The sequence below is a fragment of the Callorhinus ursinus genome, unplaced genomic scaffold (genome assembly GCF_003265705.2).
Source record: "Callorhinus ursinus isolate GAN/ISIS: 27379988/994484 unplaced genomic scaffold, GSC_fseal_2.0 scaffold10, whole genome shotgun sequence".
Classification (NCBI taxonomy): Eukaryota; Metazoa; Chordata; class Mammalia; order Carnivora; family Otariidae; genus Callorhinus; species Callorhinus ursinus.
In genome coordinates, this window is record NW_027397072.1 from 79,052,668 (window position 1) to 79,074,021 (window position 21,354).

The 21,354-nt window shown below is 38.2% G+C and overlaps 2 protein-coding genes across 4 annotated transcripts in view; one reads left to right on the forward strand and one right to left on the reverse strand.

The window, feature by feature from the left end:
- Positions 1 to 6: 6 nt before the first annotated feature.
- TXNDC9 (thioredoxin domain containing 9) lies at positions 7 to 13,005 on the reverse strand. Of its 2 annotated transcripts, none has more exons than XM_025869000.2 (5): positions 12,802 to 13,005; positions 10,076 to 10,294; positions 6,614 to 6,732; positions 3,189 to 3,443; positions 7 to 601 (listed from the first exon to the last, which is right to left on the reverse strand). In XM_025869000.2, the coding sequence occupies exons 2-5, from the start codon at positions 10,262 to 10,264 to the stop codon at positions 484 to 486; spliced, it is 681 nt and encodes a 226-aa protein (XP_025724785.1). In that variant the 5' UTR covers positions 10,265 to 10,294; positions 12,802 to 13,005; the 3' UTR covers positions 7 to 483. The 2 variants fall into 2 exon arrangements, with proteins under 2 accessions (XP_025724785.1, XP_073753953.1); XM_073897852.1 differs by lacking the exon at positions 12,802 to 13,005 and adding an exon at positions 12,255 to 12,647.
- Positions 13,006 to 13,850: 845 nt separating this feature from the next.
- The window catches only part of EIF5B (eukaryotic translation initiation factor 5B), a 92,036-nt gene continuing 84,532 nt past the window's right edge, over positions 13,851 to 21,354 (forward strand). Inside the window, exon 1 of one of the 2 annotated variants that reach the window (XM_025869009.2) lies at positions 13,851 to 14,125. In XM_025869009.2, coding sequence (XP_025724794.1) covers positions 14,091 to 14,125 — 35 coding nt within the window. In that variant the 5' untranslated portion in view covers positions 13,851 to 14,090. The remainder of the gene's footprint in view (positions 14,126 to 21,354) is intronic. The other variant, XM_025869008.2, reaches the window with a different exon arrangement.

Genomic DNA, 21,354 nt, shown 5'->3' on the forward strand with positions numbered 1-21,354 from the left:
CAGAATAGGCAGTTCTTTAATAGTTAAATATATTCCAGAAGTAAAGACTGTTTATAATTCATTTACAAGTGAGTCTGTTACACCAGTAAATGTTGTTTGACCTGCTGTATAAAGTAAATAATGCTGTGTAAGAATTAGTCCTGGAATAGTTTGCTGAATTCCTATTTTCAATCCAGTAGATTAAAAACACAACTGTGAATGGTATAAAGACGTAGGAATCATATTGTGATAAAATCAATCTCAAAAATAGAGAATCCAGACCCTTGCTGGATAATTTAAGAACTCAGAAGTTTTCCTCAACTTAAACATGAGTGCCACACAGAAAATACTGAAGATGTCTTTCAATGTGATGAAACTGTACAAAACTCTAGAACATGACCATTAGATGACCAATGTATAAAAACCAACAGGATTTAGAAAACACATCTAATTCTGAAGTAAGCAGAAATAAAAAGACAATTTACAAAGAATTGTAACTAATTTCTAATCATCATCAGAGTCTGAATCATATTTCTTCCCTCGGATAGTTTTCTTTTCCAGCTTTGTGAAGTTTGTTCCAAATTTCTTTTGGCTCTGAAATGGTGGCTCCATTAAATTTCCACTAAAAATAAAGCAAATTTGAAAAGCATTTACTGTTTATGATTTAGTACAGTTGGTATGTTAACCTGCACAAAAATCTCTCTTCTTCCAAACCTATGGAATAAAGTTTTCTTTAAAATGCTGGTGTCAATCAAAAACTAATGATGTAATATATGGTGATTAACATAACAATAAAAAAAATAAAAAAAAATGCTGGTGTCAAGGAAGACCTATATTATTCATACTGATAGTTAAGAGTTTTAAACCCTATTTTGTATTACTAAATGTTTTTGATCCATGTTTTATTTTCTTATCATTAATTACTAACATTTCACAAAATGTACCAACAGATTTTCTGACTGAAAAGCATAGAAAGAAATGAAAGTTTTTCCACCTGTTTTGGATATGGTGAACTTGGGATTAGATCCTTTTCACTGTAAGAATGACACAGGAAAATGATCTATTTTTTACAGCTTGTTATGGCTGGTATGATCCTGTTTCACATCTTTAAATGTTTAGACAAACATCAATAAACTCATGGAATTCATTATCATTAACCTGGAATTGGTATGAAATTTTTCAATGATGCTTGAAAAATAATTGAGACATTTTCTTCTTTCAAAAATATCTAGGAAGATTCCTGGCACCTAGATTCTGGTTTTGAAATATCATTTGGAGGGGGAGATGAACCATGAGAGACTATGGACTCTGAGAAACAAACTGAGGGTTTTAGAGGGGAGGGGTTTGGGGGGATGGGTTAGCCTGGTGATGGGTATTAAAGAGGCACGTACTGCATGGAGCACTGGGTGTTATACACAAACAATGAATCATGAAACACTACCTGAAAAACTAATAATGTAATGTATGGTGATTAAGATAACATAATAATAAAAAAAAGAGAAATATCATTTGCCACTGAAAGGAACCACAGTGTCTTGGAGAAATAGTCAATTCTAGGGAGAGTCCCTCTAAGACCTCTTATTTGCACCAGAAAGAACGTGCTTAAAGAACTACTGGGACATGTGAAAAGGACACAGAAGCCTGCATGAGAGGGGCTCTCACTGGTCAAATCTGGGGCAATTTGGGCTTCAAAATAAATATTAGTAACGAACTATAAGCCACTGGATAAGATAAGCCATTGCCCGTTTTAATATAAATAAATGAAAAGGTAAATTACTGTGGGATATGGAAAAGTTCTTCTTAAATCACCATTTGGCTTGGTAGGCAACTTGTTAACCAGTGCTCAGTTATCACCACCAGAAATGAGACAAAACATCCTATACCTCCTGCAGTGCTACACGAAGAAGTAAGAATATCACTTCTATCATGTACCTGTGAGAAAATGAATAATCCAAACCTAATCTTGAAACATTAGACAAACCCAAACTGAGGCATGCTCTACAAAATAACTAGCTTGTACTCTTCAAAAATGTCCACGTATTGAAAAATAAGACAGGTTGTCACAGATTAATGGAAACTAAAAATACATAGTACCTACATGAAACATTTTAGTATGCAGGACATTATTGGGACAGTGGTAGAATTTGAATAAGGTCTGTAAATTATTTAACATTTCCTGTCTTAATCATTGTACTATGGTTACACAGAAAAAGCCTTCATTGTTGGAAAATACACAAGGAAATATTTAGGAGTAAAGGGACAATACATCTTCAACTTCCACTCAAGTGGTTTTGGGAAAAAAAAATATGTATTCAGAAAAAGAATGACAAGGCAAATGTAAAATATTTAAAATTGAGAGATATGGGCAAAAGATAAATGAGAATTCTTTGTACTAGTTTCCAACTTGTTTAAAGTTTGAAATAATTTCAAAATACATTTAATAAATATTAATATCCTATTTATTAAGAAAGTAAAACCTAAAACTCCAAAGTCAATTTCTACAATGTAGAGATAATTTAGGCATGTGTAGGGGAGATTGAGAGAAAAAGGGACAGGGAAAAGAGAACTTTCTACTTATTGAACAGCACTATGCCTACAGAATGATAATAGTATAATTTTATCTGTTAATTTTCCAAATCAGAAACAGGCATAGAAGGCAAGATGATAGGTTCTGATTTGTGGAATCAGATAAACTATTTGGCAAAGTGAACAAGGAGATAAATGAAAAATGGAAGTTGGATTTTAGATTGTTTTCAAATTGAGACTGTCTCAATTTTAAGATGATCACAGAAATGAAATTATACATTTTATCAGATTCCAGAAGACAGGAATAGCTACGTTAAAAAATCTGATGTTCAAAAATAAGTCATTATCAATTTGAATAATCTGGTTTAAATCAGGGAAGAGTCAATTCCGAAGTGTCATTTTGGGTTTCCAGACTAATAGAAAATTAGATTCAATAGGATTTGTTAGGATGAAAATTTTTAGTTAGGTGTACTCCAAGACTCAATTTTATCTGTAACTCTGATTTTGTTGTAAGATCATGCTAATATTATGTACGTTTTAACAAATGAAAAACATTTGTGAAACATTTTCTACATCTCAGCCAGATCTTACTTAGCTGCATAAAATGAATGTTAACATAAAAAAATTCTCTAAAAATATCAAGTGGATATGGAATTAAAATCAATTGTTTTGCTAAAAATTACCTGTAACTGAGAATATCGGAACAACCCAGCCTCCATTCTAAAGTTTCTGTGGTGAAGTCATCTGTATTTCCTAGGTCAGTAAATCCAACCACATAATCTTGTGTTTTTCCATCTTTTACCAGTGCTAGTGTGGGAATGACTTTGATACGCAGTCTCTCACAAAGGAAAGGTGCTTTTTCCACATTCAGCTTCAGAAATTTGGTCTCAAGATGTTTCTTAGACAATATCACCAAATGTCGGTCTAATATTTTACACCTATAAATAAAAGCATATAGAAAAACCAAAAGCTAAAACAAGTTTTTCACTTTAAAAATAAATATCATAAAGGTACATTTAATTTTATAGATCTCCTGCTTGAGTCTCATAATTTGGCAGCTGGCCTATGCTGGTGTCAGATGACCTCATTTCATTTCACAGGTTAGTTAACTGATATGAGAGGCAGAAAAATCATCCAGTATTCTAGAAAGGCAGATGTGCCCTAATGATACTTATAAAAAACAAGATACTAAATATACACTTTCAGTCACAAGTGGTTCACGAAGTTGTCATGCTCACGGTAAGAACAAAAAACTGTCATTTCTCTTATGTTTCCTGGTGTCTCATACACAGAGCTTGAAGGGTAATAAATTTGACTTGACAGAACTCAGAAGATACTTTTTAGAATTAGAAATGTACACACAGTGCCATATTTAGGAGTCATTAAGACTGAATAGTGTCCCTGAGAAGGAACTCTTCTAACTGCAACTAAGCATTAAAAAGCATAGGGTCAGAGCTATAAATATGGTCATATGGTTCTAAAGAAATGAAAAATACCAGTAGTAACTTTTATTAAGCCACTTTCTATTGAAAAGAAAAATGGAAATGACATATTCTGAAAGTTAAAATGTATTTTAAAGTGGTCAATCCTTTAGTGTTCCTGAAACAGACTACTGTAATAATCTTTTTGAGCGGTTCTTAATCACAGGTGTTCATTAAAGTCAGCTTTTAAAATGTATGGATGAACCAAAATTTTCTGGGAGTGGAGCTGGGAAACACGCAGGTGATTCTCATGCTCCATAAAGTTTGATAACTACTGCTTTAGATGATGAAGACACGAAATGTTTCATAGTTGTTACTAGTAGGCTTTCTGCATACTTCTTGGTGTAGTTATTCCTGAATTAGGACTGGGTCCAGCAAGTTCCTGGTAACCCTGATGCCTCATCATTCTACCTCTGAATGCATCTTTTCATCTATCACCCATGTAGTATAGCGATGAGATTGCAGTGAAAAATGGTAGGAGAGAACATGTTAATAAATGGTTCCTGAATGAAACTCAAAACAAATGATAAATGAACCATTATATGAGAAATATGTTCTTGAAAACTTGTAGGTAAGTCAACTCTATGGTTTTACTGGAGTTATATGAAACCTATTTTAAGTAAATCTATAATTGTACCATTTGTTAATTCATTTTTTTTAAAAACACAGAAGTGGCAGTCACACTGTCGTTAAAACAGCTTAGGCTTAAATCCTGGGTTCAAATACTCTTCGGTCATTTAGTAGATCAGTGACATTAGGTGAGTTACTTAATCTCTCCAAGTCTTGGTCTCCATACATGAAGCATTGGGATTCTACCTACCTACCTACCTCAAAGGGTCACTGTGAATGTTCCAGGATTTTATACATGAAGTATCCAGTCTACTATGCACCAGGAACTCTGATATCTATTGGATCTACCAATAAAATTTTCTAATGATTTGTTTTCTTTTTTTCTATTTTTTAAGCAATCTCTATACCCAACATGGGGCTAAACTCAAGACCCTGAGATCAGAAGTCAGATGTTTTACCAGCTAAGCCAACCAGGCACCTCTTGATTTTTCATTTTTGCTTGAAGATAAGTACTCCTGGTGTTGCACTATTTATACAACCATCAAATATATTTACTCAGCACCTACTATGTGTCATTCATTGCTGATCTAGGGGTAGGAACTTGGGAGCATGGTGAACCACGATACAGGCGAACTCTCTGCTTTCACAAAACAATCTAGTGGGCAAAAACATCTAATAAACATCAAATGATATCAACCTTAGAGACTAATATGATATTAATATATCACCTCATCACGTATGTCAGAGGTTGGTAACTGGAGAAATATGTGCCAACGGGAGAGGACAGAGTACTACGGTGACAGAGGGTTTCTCTGATACCCTTTCTTTCCTAAACCCTTCCCACAATTTCCCTTACAGGGGATTTCACCATCTCAACATTTTCATTTTTATTACCATAACCAGTAAGTCCCAGGCAATCAATCCCTGTAAGATCGGAATTAACAACTAAGTTACTGGGTGGTGAGTTTGAGACAAAGGCCGAGCAGGCTTTGCAAATGGCAGAAGAGGGCAGGGCTGAGACAGCAGCGAATGATGGAGACTCTACACTGGAGTGTGTGTCTGTCTGAGGGAGGCGGCTGCTATTCAGTATTAGCAAACTGTCTTCCTACTGAATTCTAGGTCTGCCATTAGGTTGATTTTTTTAAACATCTGAAATCTGGATTTTTAAAAAAATTGTATCTCTCAATTTTTACAAGTTGGCAACTAATCAAATTTGGGGGTTAAAAGAAAGGCTTAAGTTAAGATATAACCTTTTCTTTTAAAGATTTTATTTATATATTTAACAGGCAGTGAGAGAGCACAAGCAGGGGAAGCAGCAAGCAGAGGGAGAGGGAGAAGCAGGCTTCCCGCTGAGCAGGGAGCCTGATGGGGGGCTCAATCCCAGGATGCTGGGATCATGACCTGAGCTAAAGGTAGCCGCTTAACCAACTGAGCCACCCAGGTGCCCCAAGATATAACCTTTTCTAGGGGTATTTTCATTTTACAAGGACTCTGCCTCTGTAGAGAGGTTTGCAGATCTGGGCTTTCCAAAAGAAATCACTTTCCTCTACTTCCAGCCAAGCCTGGCACTCCCAGTGATGCTTCTAGTCAAAGGCTTGGTCAAACCATTGTCTCCCTATGAGTTGCTGGCTGAGAAGGAGTGAGTGAATTCAAAGCTGGTGTTCAAGGTGTTGGCCCCCACTCCCAACATTGTGTCTATATCATAACAGTACCAAAAAAAAGGAGAAATAATTCTTGTTGTGTTGAAAAAAAAAATTTACGTGTATATCTCTTAGATGTTTTTAAAGTTATCCAATGAAAACATAATTCAGAAAATAGCCAGTTCTATGGAAATAATCTTGATTCTTAATAATGTTAATTTATACTTTTTTATGTAACAGGTTTTTAAGTTAATCTTCAAAATAACAATTGTTTAACTTTAACAGAGACTTCTACAGAAGTACAAAGATACAACTTAGAAGTAGTTCCTCTAATTTTTTAATTTTCCTATTATGTTAGCGTATCTCTACTCAAAGATCTCATCATTTTAAACAAGTCACTGATGGAAACAAAGTTACCTGAATGTGGAGTCTCTGTAGAAATGGCAAACCACTTTTTTACTCTCCTTGACTTCTTGAAAAAAGTCTCTCTCACTAGGGATTTCTCTGTATTCCCCATGTCCTTTTGAAAGCCATTCCTAATTTGGAGAAAAGGGAAATATTACACACTTGAAATATCTTTCAGTACCACTTTACATTTTGTGTCTAAATTGCTATAATATTCTGTAATGAAGTTGATTTTATCTTGTAGAGAAATCAATTCCTCTTAGTGATTTACTTTCCTAGATCTCTAGTGTCAGTGCAAACACAGTTTGTAGGCAGGGACTATCTTTCAGCACAATTTGTGTTTAAGACAATCATCTGTCTTGTTAACTTCACACATATGTTTTCTCACAACTTCAAAAATAAAAATTTAGACTCCAGAAACTTAAAATGTAAATATCCATTTAATTTCTCTGCACTCAAACTACTAAAATCAGAAGCATTAGGTCCAAGTTAATGCAAAGCTTTGAAGAATAATGCTCATGAGATAAAGCTACTTGGTCTTTGTAGGGAGGGGAAAGGGAGGGGTGGTTACTGCAGCTCTGCAGCTCAAGAGCCCTGTTTGCTCAGAGAGGCAGGAACTGCTTCTATCCTGGCCACCAATGGGTAGTATCCTAGGAACAAAAAAAAAATCACATGATGTCCAGAAATAATACAGATACCACCCGTCATCTAATCCGACTTCTCAACCCAATATATCAACCCTTACCAACTGTGCCTGACAGACCTTTCAGTTTCTCAAGCTTCCTGCTACAGGACAGGTTCATCGTCTCAACTGGAAGCTTGCTTCCTTTTTCAGGCAGCTGGTTTTAATAAAAAAGAACATTGGGCTTACAGGCAGAAGGCATGGGCTTGAATAACTGTTCTACCACTTATTAGGCTAAGAATTCTAATAACCTTTCTGAATCTCCATTTCCTCATTTGTAAAGTGGAGATCACTGAGTTGTGAAAGTAAGACTATCAACATGTAAATATCTACAATAGTGTCTGGCACAGGTGCTTAAAAAGAAGGTGTATGTATACTCTCTAATTTTTTGAAAGGTTTTCTCACACTGAACTGCAATATATCCATAACTTTGGTCTGTGGATCTCAGCTTGGACCTAAGATTAGAGAGAAAAGTTCTAATGTCTTTCACAGGTCAGCCCTTCAGATACCCTATCTCACCTGTGTCCTTTCTTCTCTACCACTCCCTTCATTTTCTTTTGGCTGTTTCTCACATGAAATGATCTCTACATTTCTTACTTTCTGATTATCCTCCTCTCAACAGAGACTAATTCTTCCTCGTCCTTTTAAAGAGCGGCAGAAGTCTGAATGCTGCCCTCCAGAAGTGGTCCGTCGAGAAAGGGGCAGGAGTGCCATCTCCTTTCTTCCTCTGGACTTAAGCTAACACAGACTGTATTAATAGTTTTGGTATCCATTTCACATTGGCTTATGCTGAGCTGATGCTCACAGGAGGCCCTGGTATTTTCTCCTTATGTGACATTTCTTTGGTCAAACTTCTACAAACAATTTCAACTCTCAAATACAGTTCCTTAATGGCATGTAACATTTCATGGCTTTTCTTGACTCACCAATAACATCGCCATTAAAAAAGAATATTTGTTTCCTAAAAAGCTCTTTTTGTTATTAATTCTCATATGTTTAACCAACAGGTGGAAGACCTGAACCTTTCCAAGCTCCCAAGAGTGAGGCAAGCCTACTCTGAACTTCCACCAACACATGGCATCTCTCCTGACACTCAGCACACCCCTGTGCTCTTAGTTCAGTTTCTTTCAGAGTTCATGCTCCACAGGGCATCTGCTGAATGGACTCAGGCAGGATGGGCAGAGATCACAGTGCAGGCTGAACCTACCCAAGGCCTGGCAGTGGGGCAACATCTAGCTCTCACTTAGTGGTTATCACCCAAGCCTTTGGATGGGCTCTTCCTATTTCTCACCTGTCCTTCTGCTTATTACCTAAGTCCTATGTCACTAGCTGTCGTTAACAGGAAGAGGGTACTCGGTTGACTGAGGAATACTGAGTCGCATCAGCCTATTAAGTGCTTATGTCACGCATATACTGATTTCCTGATACCTAGATAGATCAGTAAATCAAAATTACTATGCAATCTATACTACTCTTTCAAAAAGAGTATACACAAAAACCATTAAAGCTTTTCTACTTCCTTAAAAAACATTTTAATAAAAAAGATCTATTACAATGCAGTGAAAACTCTAAAATAAGACCCTCTCAGTTATTCTATGACAAATTCATTTTAAATTGTTTTGCACGTTAATTAAAAAAAATCCCGAAAGGCTGCAGGACTCAGGTTTTTAATGCTAAGTATTCGGATTATTGTTTTAACTGCTGACAGTTTCATTTAAGCCATTATGTATGTTCCTTACTGCAAATCAGGTAGATTCAGTCTTTCTACAAAAACATCCCAGTTATGACAACCTTTTTTAGTTGAACTATTAGCAATTAGTAGTGTTACTTCACTGTGATTGTGAAATAGAGGAGTTTGTAGCAGAATCTCATCATATGTTACCTTAGATAATTATTAGCGTTATAATTAAAAAAAGTCTCCTGGCTTCAAAACCATACACACACACACATACACACACATTGTATTTTAGAAAACTCAAGCTATAAAAATAGAAACTCAGTCACATTACAAAAGATTCTTTCCTTTTTGTAGCAATTCTTATAAACACTGAGAGTATAAACATTATGAAAGAGATGCTACAATAGCACAAACAAAACTCCGTTTCTTTAGAAAAGTTAAAGCGCATGTTTTACTCACAGCCAACTGAAGTGGAACCAGAATTGATAATAATCTATTTCAATTTGACAAAAAGAAATGGAAAAATTTTTAATCAAATTTAAATTTGCAGGATTTATCCCAATTGGTTTTGATTAGAGTCTATGAGTCTGTTCCACACTTCACTCTAAGAGACCAACAAGGAGAGAGCTGTGGCCACCCTTCTTTGTGACCCAGCATGCATTCCTTTGAATAAATAAGCCATGTAATTGTTACATTGGAAAAGCCTGAAATAATTTCTTCAATGTAAACTGCCTTACAGCTCTCACCTAACTTACACTGATCACAGCTAAAGTATAATCGGCTTGACAATTACCTAAAAGGGAAACCACTGACTCCCAGTGCTCTTCCTAGTCCCCTCCCTCCACAACCAACAATTCTGAGCTCAAAAAATGATCTTGGGCACATGTTTCTTTTACTTGACTGTGGATTAACATACTGAGCAGGCTAATTTTTAATGTGTCTTTAATAACTAATTTTTTTCCCCAGCAAATTTTTAACAGTGTTAGTACTCTGCAGTAAAAACACAAAAACCCGAAAAATAAGTACTGAAATAAAACGACTTCAGCATGTGTATATACAAGTTGTTAGGAGCATACTGTTAAAGTAATTTCAGAAAGCAGGGCAGAGAGGTTACTTGTTTCTGCTGTTGCGCTCTCCTTAGTGCCTCAAGTCTCTTTTCTTTGAGGCGTTCCAATTCATCCTCATCCATCTGGTCCAGTTTCTGAATTTCAGAATCCAAATGTTCTTCTACTAGTTTGGTAGTCTGAAGCAACTGATTTTCCAGAACTTTTGAAAACATGTCAACAGATGCATTAGCTTCCATTCTTCTAAATGGTGTAGTTCAGCCTTGGTGCTAGGGAGAAAGTTTGCAAAGTTGGGAAAAAAAAAAAGGCAAGTAAAGTTTCCTCTCTCATTTACAAAAATTCTAGCAAGTGTGTAATTTGTCCTCCACAAAGCGTTCTGCTGACAACCAAGCATTTCATGTTACCTTTAAGAATTTTTACTTAAATGTTTTATTATTTTACAAAGGGAGAGAGAGGGAAGGGGAGGAGGGTGAGAGGGAGAATTTTAAGCAGGCTCCACACTCAGTAAGGAGCCCAACTTGGGGCTAGATCTCACAACTATGAGATCATGACCTGAGCTGAAATCAAGAAACTGACTGAGCCACCCAAACGCCCCTTACTAAAATGTTTTTTTTTTAAATATTTTTATTTATTTATTTGAGAGAGAGCGAGCACATGAGATGGGGGGAGGGTCAGAGGGAGAAGCAAACTCCCCGCTGAGCAGGGAGCCCGATGTGGGACTCGATCCCGGGACTCCAGGATCATGACCTGAGCTGAAGGCAGTCACTTAACCAACTGAGCCACCCAGGCGCCCACTAAAATGTTTTAAAACTGAATTTTCCACGTTATAGTCACACCACTCAAAGATTACTTAGAGCAAGGTTTAGGTGATTCTGATTTAGTTTGTGTTTCATTACAAGAAAGCAAAGACAAGTCTTTAAGACCACAGAGAAATGGGTAGTTGGAGTTCTACCTAATGACATATATTAACAGTGTTTCTTTTTTTAAACCAGAAGAGAAATAAAACAGAAATGACTGAATAATAGTAAAGTTTAACTGTAGTGAGGTTTTACACATACATCTACAAAACAAATTTTGCTTCAATACAGAACAGAGTTGAGCCAAAAATATATTTTTCAAGGTTTCTACCTAAATGATTTTCATTTAACTCCTGAGAAAGTGCTTTACAATTTATGTGAAGAACAGTGCCTGGTGCTCCCTAAACTTTAGTTTTCACTGCTGTTCTTTATGACCTAACAAAATCTATAATGCTACAAAGACTGATACTGGCATGGATCTACTGACACCGTTCTTAACTTTGATGTAAAACAATACCACTCCAAATGTTAAAAATACTGATCCTTTATGTAACACATGAGTTTAAAAACAGAATATAATTCAGATAGAAGGAAGTTCTATTTCAATTACACATTTTATAAAATGTAGTATTTTATGTCAGGAACAATCAGATGGAAATTTTATATATTACTACAGAAATATAATTTATAATTTGCTTATGAAAGCAGGAAGCTGTTGCATTTCAATTAACTAATACACAGTTGCAACTACTACTGGAGAACCTTAAAAAAAAAATCTTAATAAACTGTGAACTCACTGACTCAGTTACTGACATATAGCCTGGCCCACACAACCCTCTACAACTGTTGAACTGAAAAGAAGTAGTCTTCTTGCAAACTTCACTTTTGATTCTTTTTTCTTCACAGGAAAAACAGTTGAAATGCACTGATTTCATCTTTGTACCCCCAGAGCTAGCAGTGCTTGGAACACAGCAAATGCTCAAAATATATTTGTTAATTTTGGGATGCCTGGGTAGCTGAGTAGGTTAAGTGTCTGCCTTCGGCTCAGGTCATGATCCCAGGGTTCTGGGATCCAGTTCCACATCTGACTCACTGCTCAGCGGGGAGCCTGCTTCTCCCTGTGCCCCAGCACTCTCTCCGACAAAAAAAAAAAAAAAACTTTAAAAAAAATTTGTAATTTTGAATGAACATGTGCCTACTTTCTGTTCAAATTATCTTGTTTCAAAACTACGAGTTTAAAAAACCAAACTGTAAGCTCCTCATAAATGCTATACATTTTCAAGTAATTGTATTTCAAATATGGTAAAATAATTTCACACTTCCTACCTCCAAAGAAAAATGTCAGTGAGACTGTATCCCTTAGGGTTGGAGCCAGATGAGGCAGAAAATTGGTTATTGAGACACTGACTTACATATCAGAACCTGTTCTTACCAGAGGTATAGTGGATGCTGGTCCCTGGAGTTTTATGAGATGAACTCAGAATTTAATTCTGGGATAACTGGGAACAGAAGCGAGTAACAAGAGCTGTTCTAGGGACAGGTAGTGGTGGTCACCGCATTCACAAAGGGGAGAGGAGATGGTGTAGCGATCCCGATAACTTTTCATTCTTCAAACCACAAACCTGATTCTTCCTTTTTTACAGTTCATCGGGAACAGTGGGAAGGGGCTTGTCCTCAAATTACCTAACCGTTTCCTTGATTCCCTTACATGCACCCGCCAAAACAACCTGAACTGCACCCGAGGCACCTTCCGAAAAGCATCCTCGCCACTCCCTGAGCCCAGAGGGACCGACCAAGGCGAGTTCAGGTGGCCCCGTCGGCCAACACCTCCCGGGGCGCATGCGCCGAAGCCGCCTCCGCCTCACTGACACGGACGTCTGGGCCGCGCCCCTCCCCCGCCCTGGCCGGATGTTGAGTGGTGAAGTGTTCATCAGCATTGGGGGCGGTGGCCAGTTTTTTCACACCATCCTCTGCCTCACCTGAGCTCTCGGTGACACCTGAGAAGTGAGGAACTAAGTGCTCCAGAAAGTCCACTCCGGCTTCACCCTCGCAGCAGCTGCCGAGGCTGCGAACCCGCCGTCACTTCCGTCTCCTCTTTGGCTGCGGCCCTCACGCGATACAACCTGAGACGCCCGAGGAAGTGGGGCGGGGGAGGAGGGCGTGCGTACGGTGAGCGCCTCTGCGCGTGCGCAGCTCCCATCCTCCACCCGAGATTTCCGATTCTCAGCCTCGTTCTGGATAAACGGCCAACGGGGGAGGGAGCAAAGTATGCTGGAGGTTGTAGTTTATCAGTGCTCAGCCTGGCCGAGTCGGACTTCCTTAGGCTCCGAGCCTCAGGACGCGTAATGTTACATCAGAAATGAGAGATAGCTACGATCTTGCTCAGGAGTGACACTTCAACTTCGCTTCCATCGTGTTTAATGAACACTTTTTTTTTTTAAGTTGAGGTATAACTTACACAGCATGATTTTTACATACTTAACACCCGTAGTATCACTGCCCAGATCCAGATATTAAATATGTTTACCACCCTAGTAGGTTGGTTCCCTTTGGACTTCCCTAACACAAATTCTTAGATCTTGCTCTCACTTTGAATGCAAAGATTAATTTATATTTCGGGGAACTAAGGGGTGTATCCTTGTTTTGTTCATAGTAATTATTTTTTGGAGACTGAACAGACTTCATAATTCATGGACGTTACTGAGAGTCCCAATTTGTCCTGGATTACCTAGAGTGCCTATCACTGGTTCATTGTGTTTCTTTACTGAACTGCGTGCGGCTGCGAATACAAAGACACAGAGGTGTAAGGAAAGCCCAAGGCTTACTTCTGAGCCGAGCTCCAAAACTCCAAGTCTGCGTTCTCCCCAGAGATGGAGCTGACAAGGGTAATTTTCAGGCTCATTGTCTGTCTCAGGGTTCTAGAACCAGGAAACCCCACAGTTATCCGTGCGCGGCAGACGCTTGCGGAAAGGGGGCGCTCGGGCTCCCGCCTGGCCGGCTGGTCAACTGGAGACGCTCTACCCGAAGCGCAGCTCTCGATGAGCCGCGCCCTGCGTCCCCACGCCGAGGCGGCGGGGCGATGCGCTTGCGCACTGAGAGCTCACACCATATGTGCCCTGTCCCAGTGCGCGGGTCTGTGGAGAGCCGGGTGCGAGAGGCGGCAGTGCGAGGGGAGCCGAGCCGAAAAGAGACCAAAGTCGGCTGGGGGACAGTGGGTCTGTGAGAGACCGAATAGAGGGGCTGGGGCTACGAGCGCCGCTGACACACGATGGGGAAGAAGCAGAAAAACAAGAGCGAAGACAGGTACCCAGTGACTGGGTCCGCACGGTGGCGTCGGGCGCAGCTCAGTGGTTCGCGCGGGTTTCGCCGGCGCGAGGTGGACCGGGGACGAGGCTCGTGCCCGGCACCACGGGGCACCGGGCCTGGGTCCAGAATGGGCGGCCCGGGGCCAAGACCCCAGTTCCGGGAGGGCGCGGAGGGCCTCGGCGGCGGGCGGGTTCTTACAGTTGAGGCTTGGTCCCGCAGCTACCCCTCGCCCGGCCTGGGAAGAGGGGTCTCCTGCCTGAGGAGCTGGGCAGTGGTTTTGGGGTTCCCTGCCCTACGGGGAGGGACTCCCGTGGCTTCGCTGGGCCGGGGACGGCCTGGCCAGCGTGGCCCCGGCCAGCGTGAGAGTTGTTTTTGCGGCGCTATTATTGGCGAGGGTCAGGAAGAGTTCTTTCTGTGCCTTTGTACCTGTGAATACTTGAAGAGAGAGGGTAGTTCGAATGAGTGAGTACCTACAGCTAGGTTTTTAAAACTTTGAGCCGCTCAGGTGAGTTGGAGTTACAGGGAGGTGTTTAATAGGTAACTCCCTCTTAACTTCATTTAATTTGTTAACTGTTCCCAATTATTTAAGGTCTGGTTGTCCAGACTCCGTGCTTTTCGCTTTCCTTCTTCCGGCCCGTCTTTTGGTGATTTCTTTGCTCTTTAGCACCTCCCCCTAAGGAAGGAGGAGGAGGAGACGAAACCAACCAACCAGGGTCTCTCCTTTCTAACCACTTAAAAGGCTTTTAGGGGGAGGGGGTGTACGGGAGTTACGTACCCCGAGATTTTTGCAACATTTCCGTGTGTCACATTCTATTGAATCCTTTTACTCTTCTCAAAATTTACTCCCTGGGAGTGAACATCTGTTATATTTCACCTTTGTAAACCACTTACAAACTTCATTCAAATACTAGGGGAGAGTAAGGTAAATTAAAAAACAAAACAAAACAAAAAAACCAAAAACAACAACCTCTGATAGTTCATTTTGACTCAAAATGGGCATCAGGTCTTGAAGTTAAAATAAGATTACTAATTATAATTCCTGGATTGTTTGCTCAACTGACACCACTGATGAGTGGAATTAAAAGACACCAAGGTGAGTTTTGTATTTCAGCTACCAATCTGTTGGAAGAAGTTAATTGGCTTGCAGACTAGAACTTGTTAATCAGACCAGGTAAATGAGAGAAAATAAGCAGACTTCTGGGTGATTTAGTGCGACAAAAATTTCTCTGCTTTTGGCAAGGTGTTTTGACACATAGGATACATTTTTATTCCAACCGTGTACAAAAAGTAGATGAGTATAATAAAGCTTTGTTTACTAATTAGCCGGTTTCAACCGTGGTTATCACATGACCATTCGTGTTCTATCCACCTGCTAAGATATTTTAAAGCCATCTCAATCTTCATGTGTTAATCCTTCAGGTGTATCTGAAAGATAAATACTTGAGGGAAAAAGCAACGGCAGATACATCAAGCCTAAGGAATATTAAGAAGGATTTCTTAAATATTATTGAGTATCCACTCAGTTTTCAAATTTCATTGTTTTATTTAAAAAAAGTTTTGTTTTTTTTTGCACTTGGTTTGTTTGGTTCAGGATTACGGAAGTACCGTTCTTTAGATTAAAAAAATACATGTATAGGTTATACTTACATCTTTTACTTTCTAAGCTCTTTCATAATGGAATAAAGCTATTCAGAGGGGAGATACTTATTCTTGTTTATTTTTAGAAAAAAGTGAGTGTTTCTTACTGATTCATAAAGATTTTGATGAGTGATGTAAAGTGCAAACACTGGAGCCTGTTGTGAAATGATTGGTTTAGTAGCAAAGAAAGAATGCTACTACTGGTTTTTTAACCCCGCAGGCTAATCTGTGGTCTTATATTTTGGCTCTTTTTTTTTTTTTAAGATTTTATTTTTATTTTTTTTAAGATTTTATTTTATTTTATTTTTATTTGACAGAGAGAGTCGCAGCGGGAGAGGGAACACAAGCGGGGGGAGTGGGAGAGGGAGAAGGAGGCTTCCCGCCGAGCAAGGTGCCTGATTCAGGGCTTGATCCCAGGACCCTGGGATCATGACCTGAGGTGAAGGCAGACGCTTAACGACTGAGCCACCCAGGGGCCCCATATTTTGGCTCATTTTGAAGGGAAAGTGGTAGCAATGTAATTGAAAACTTATTTTCTCATATGCCATTGTCAAGTTTTTTTTTTTTCCCCAAATGCTTCATGGACTCCTTTGCTTGAATGCCTTTCAAATAATGTCTAAGAAATCGCAGGGTTTTGCACAGGTCTGCCTTTGACTGGAACTACTTGGCCTTTTTACTTTGGCATTCTTTGTAAGATGTTTTGGAGGGTAGGAGGACAGGGAAGATATTTGGGGGTGGGGAGCGAGAAGGGTAGCAGGGAAGTTCCACTACTTGTGAATTAGTTTGCTTTGACCTTCTGTATATTTAAATACAATTTCTTCAAGGATATTTTACATACTTGTAAAAGAAACAAAAACATACACTGGGAAGAAAGTCTAGAAAGAGAGCCCTGTTTTAGGATTAATATTCTTGTTTGTGTAAAATGAGGTATTTATCTGGTTTTATTCTCTTGTATAAAGATCCCCACTTGTAAAGATTGTACATTCATCCCACCACCCCTTCCCTTTCAAGCTATGCTAAGCTGAACATGTCTCTGGCCGCGTAGAACTGGGTGAGAAATGAGCAGCTGCTTATTAGTTATAAAGATAACAGAATTGAGTCACTTTTCTGGTTGGAAAGAACAAAAAATACTTGATTGTTTTAATCCTTATAATTAATTCTTATTTTAACTTCTCAGCCACTCAGTGTTCATTTAAAATTAGGTTTTATTTCATCTGAGTATCTGATTTTATACAACAAAGCTTTGTTGTATCAGTGACTTTTGTTTAAAAACTGAGTTCTCAAATTTTGTTCTCATTCTGAGAAAGAGATTTTGATAAGACATTCAGCAAATTTTCCTGTCTTTTTTCAGTTGGCTGGAGAAACTCTTGATGAGATAAGGGTTAGGATTCAATATCTGTAGATCATACAAAATATAAGGTCACAGTCAATTCTCAGAGTCATCAGTTTACATAATGGGACCTTATGGGATCTTGTGTGTTCTAGTGATGTCCTACTGTTTCCGTTTACACAATACGATTGATGTTCTCTCTCTTTTTTATTATTATTATGTTATGTTAATCACCATACATTACATGATTAGTTTTTGATGTAGTGTTGCATGATTCATTGTTTGTGTATAACACCCAGTGTTCCATGCAGAATGTGCCCTCTTTAATACCCATCACCAGGCTAACCCATCCTCCCACCCCCCCTCCCCTCTAGAACCCCCAGTTTGTTTTTCAGAGTCCATCGTCTCTTGTGGTTTGTCTCCCCCTCCAATTTGCCCCCCTTCATTCTTTCCCTCCTGCTATCGTCTTTTTTTTTTTTTAACATATAATGTAGTATTTGTTTCAGAGGTACAGATCTGTGATTCAACAGTCTTACACAATTCACAGCGCTCACCATAGCACATACCCTTCCCAATGTCTGTCACCCAGCCACCCCATCCCTCCCACTCCCCCACCACTCCAGCAACCCTCAGTTTGTTTCCTGAGATTAAGAATTCCTCATATCAGTGAGGTCATATGATAGATGTCTTTCTCTGATTGACTTATTTTGCTCAGCATAACGCCCTCCAGTTCCATCCATGTCGTTGCAAATGGCAAGATTTCATTCCTTTTGATGGCTGAATAATATTCCACTGTACGATTGATGTTCTCTTACTGATGAGTGTAGAGAAGAAAAGGATCTAGGTTATTTTGTTTTTCACAGCCTCCAGTTCTTTATTCTGGTCCCTTTTTTGTTTGATTCCTTAAGTGTGGTAGTTACCCCCCCCCAAAAAAAAACCCAACATGATACAGAGGGAAGGAAGATAATTATTTCATCTATCTCACAATCAACTATCATCGAGGTGGGGTTGTCATTCAGGACCTAGAAGTTCTTTCAGGATTCCGTAGAGTTCTAGGGTATGTTCAGCATCAGGTTATTTTTTGCTGTGGTTCTCTATACTAGCAGTGAACCAGTATAGTGACTCCACTATTCTTTTTTTAACTCAGATATTGTTCCTATCATTACTGGCAAATTCCCTGGTTTCTTGAGAGTTCTAGCTATTTCTCAGACAGTTGCCTAACCTTTAGATGGTTAGGAGCCTGCCCGGAAGGAGCTCTGAGTATAGCAGGTAGTCAAGAGCTTTCCAGAGAGGGAATTGGCCAAGTGGCAAATAGTCTAGCTCAACAAAGGAATTTATTTCTCATTTGTATATACTTGAATTAGTAATAAAAAAACGCCCCTCTGTCTGCATGTATTAGATCAAAAAAGAAAAAAGATGTGTATAATCCAAGAGTTCTCTTGGTTTAGCTTGTTCCTGTACTAATACTTTAGGAAATTAGTATGTGGAGGGAGAGAAGCCCTAGTTTGCCATAAGTGAACAAGAAAGCAGATGATAAACTTTTGTTGTTAGCTTATAGTAACTTTACCTTCCGTAGTGGTGATCTCTGGGGAGCTGATGCAGCTATTTTTGATGTTGTTTGCCCACTAATTGTGCTTTATTCATCTAAGTTTCTTCCATTCTTGCATTTGATCTGTAAGGTGAGCAAAGCACTGTGTAACTGAAGAACTGAGTGTCAGTGGTTAGGGTAGAACAGCAGTTCTCAAACTTTGGTCCTACCACCCCTTTACATTCTTTACTAAGGAACCAAAAAGGTTTTTGTTTTTGTGGGTTATATGGATACTTACTGTATTACAAATTAAAAGTTCTTAAAGTAGTTATTAATTTAAAAATAAAACTAGGGGCTGCTGGCTGGTTCAGTTGGTAGAGCATCCCACTCTTGATCTTGGGGTTGTTAGTTCAAGCCCCACCTTGGGCAAAGAGTTTACTTAAAATAAATTTAAAAAACTAATAAACATGTTACATATTAACATAAGTAGCATTGTTAAGTAATCGTTTATAAAAAATGAGAAAACTGATATTATTAAACAGTTTTGCAAACCTCCTTACTGTCTGGCTTAGTAGAAGAGAACTTGATTCTCCTCTGTGCACTCAGTGTTGTAGCAGTATCACATCATGTGACTTCTGGAAAACTCCACTGTACAGTTGTGAGAAAATGAGAATGAAAAAGTAATAATAGCCTCCTAGTATTATTTTGAAAATACTTTTGATCTTTTGAATTAGTTTAGACCCCCTGAACAGGTCTTGGGGACTACTTTGAGCTGATTTAGGGATTCCTAGACTAGATTTGGGTCTTTGTGAGATATTTTCTAAGCTCTTTGACTGTCATTAATGTTTGTCTAACAGGTAATAGAAATACTTAAGAAATACTCAAGGACAACTTAAGACATCTGTGGTTGTGTTCATGCTGTTGATATTTTATCCACTTAAGATTCTCTTTTTTAATGTAATAGGGGAATTTATCAAGTTCTATTAAAAATCTTTTGGGATTGATTTTAATTGGGAATCCCATTAAGTTTTTAGAATATTTAGTACACTTATCATTGTGCTATCACATCATATCATTCAAGATATTATCTGCTTAATCACTTAATTGCCAAGTGTTTTAGGTGCTAAAAATAGAGTGGTAAACAAATCACTAATAAGACATACTTCCCTATTTGGCTAATTGTAGATCAGTAAAATTTTATTTTTTTCATTTGAGTCTTTAGAATATTTCTTGTTTGGCTTATTCCTAGGTATCTTATAGTTTGGTTACTGTTAATATAGTAATTTTTCTTTTTTGCTTAATAAGAAAACTTTTAAGATGGTTATCTTGTGTCTGACCAACTTAGTGAACTCTGTTATTAGAATAGATGTGTAAAGGGTAAGGACTAAATTGTGATTAGGTTATTAGTTTGTGATAATAGGTAAATAGTAAAGAGGGGAAGAGCAGGGAGAAAATTAAAGACATTACAGTGGCATTCAAATGTTTTAGTTAGTGACACCCAAATGACTCCTTTTTCTAATTTATGCCCTGTGACAAATAGGAACTGATGAGAGAGTCCAAAATATACAGGTATTTTGAACGCTTATTAAATAGTATTGAAATAATCACAGTAACACAGCTTGTCCTAGCAGTAACCACAGTATTTATGTAATTTTAATGAAAGTACTTAATGTAGAACCAATAACCATGTTGTAATTAATTTGACAATCTGGGAGGAAAGGAAACGTATAGAGATTTAAGAAGTATTATATAATATATAGAAGAGGAAAGTGGGGTTTAACATAATAATGTGCTTGAAGTTTAGAACCTCTCAGCTATTAAGCCAAATCCATCTCTAGAACCTGTGGCTTTTCACTGTGGTATACTAGTTGTTATAAGAAATGTTGATATTCCAAAATACAGACTTTCCAAAGAAAAATTAATATCTGCATAGGATCTTTACTGGTGAAAGAACTATTAAAGATTAAGAACTCAAACAAGGAAGGAGAATAGAAAAATGACAGCCACTGTCTGTAGGTCAATCAGTGCCAAAATTTCTTTAAAGAATTTCTTTCTTCCTTAACCAATTTAATTATGTAACTGCTTGTCTTTCTGTTTAAAGTGAAAGCAATGACGAGTTAATGTTTTAGTCCTTCCCATCAGACATGGTATATAAAATTTCAGTTATGTTCTTTCAGAGAAATCTCTATTTTTCACCAGGTAGCAGTTATTTTTTAGAATAATTGGTTTTTCAGTCCTCCTTTTGGTGATAGAAATATACTTTCCACTGAAATATAAAATATTTGTTTGGCTTTTCTGTTTCTGAAACTTTATTCAAACCATAAACTTTAGATAGCAGTCCCTAAGAATACAGTTGAGTACTGTTTTAAGTCAAATTTATGTCACTAGGTTTCAGGTACTGAGCTTTGGTGAAGCTAAGAGGTATGACTGATGCTATTGTAGTTAGCATTTCTTCTAAGTCTAGAATCATGTTCTAAGATTCTGTTATATGAATATACTACATTTTATTTACCCATTCATCAGTTAATGGACATTGGGGTGGTTCTACTTTATGGCTGTTATGAATCATACTGCTGTAAAAATACCTATACACGTTTTTGTGTGGACATATGTTTTCAGTTCTTGGAGTGAAATTGTTGGGCCATAGGGTAATATATAGTTTAACTTCTTCAGAAACTGCCAGGCAGTTTAACTTTTTTCAGTAACTGCTAAAGCTTCTGCTCCATTTTA

Coding starts and splice junctions, on each gene's coding strand:
- TXNDC9 (XM_025869000.2), bottom strand. CDS start 10,264: ATGGAAGCTAATGCATCTGTTGACATGTTTTCAAAAGTTCTGGAAAAT. Junction 3,444..6,613: donor TACAGAGACTCCACATTCAG/GTAACTTTGTTT, acceptor TTTTATTTATAG/GTGTAAAATATTAGACCGAC. Junction 602..3,188: donor TCCGATATTCTCAGTTACAG/GTAATTTTTAGC, acceptor CTTTATTTTTAG/TGGAAATTTAATGGAGCCAC.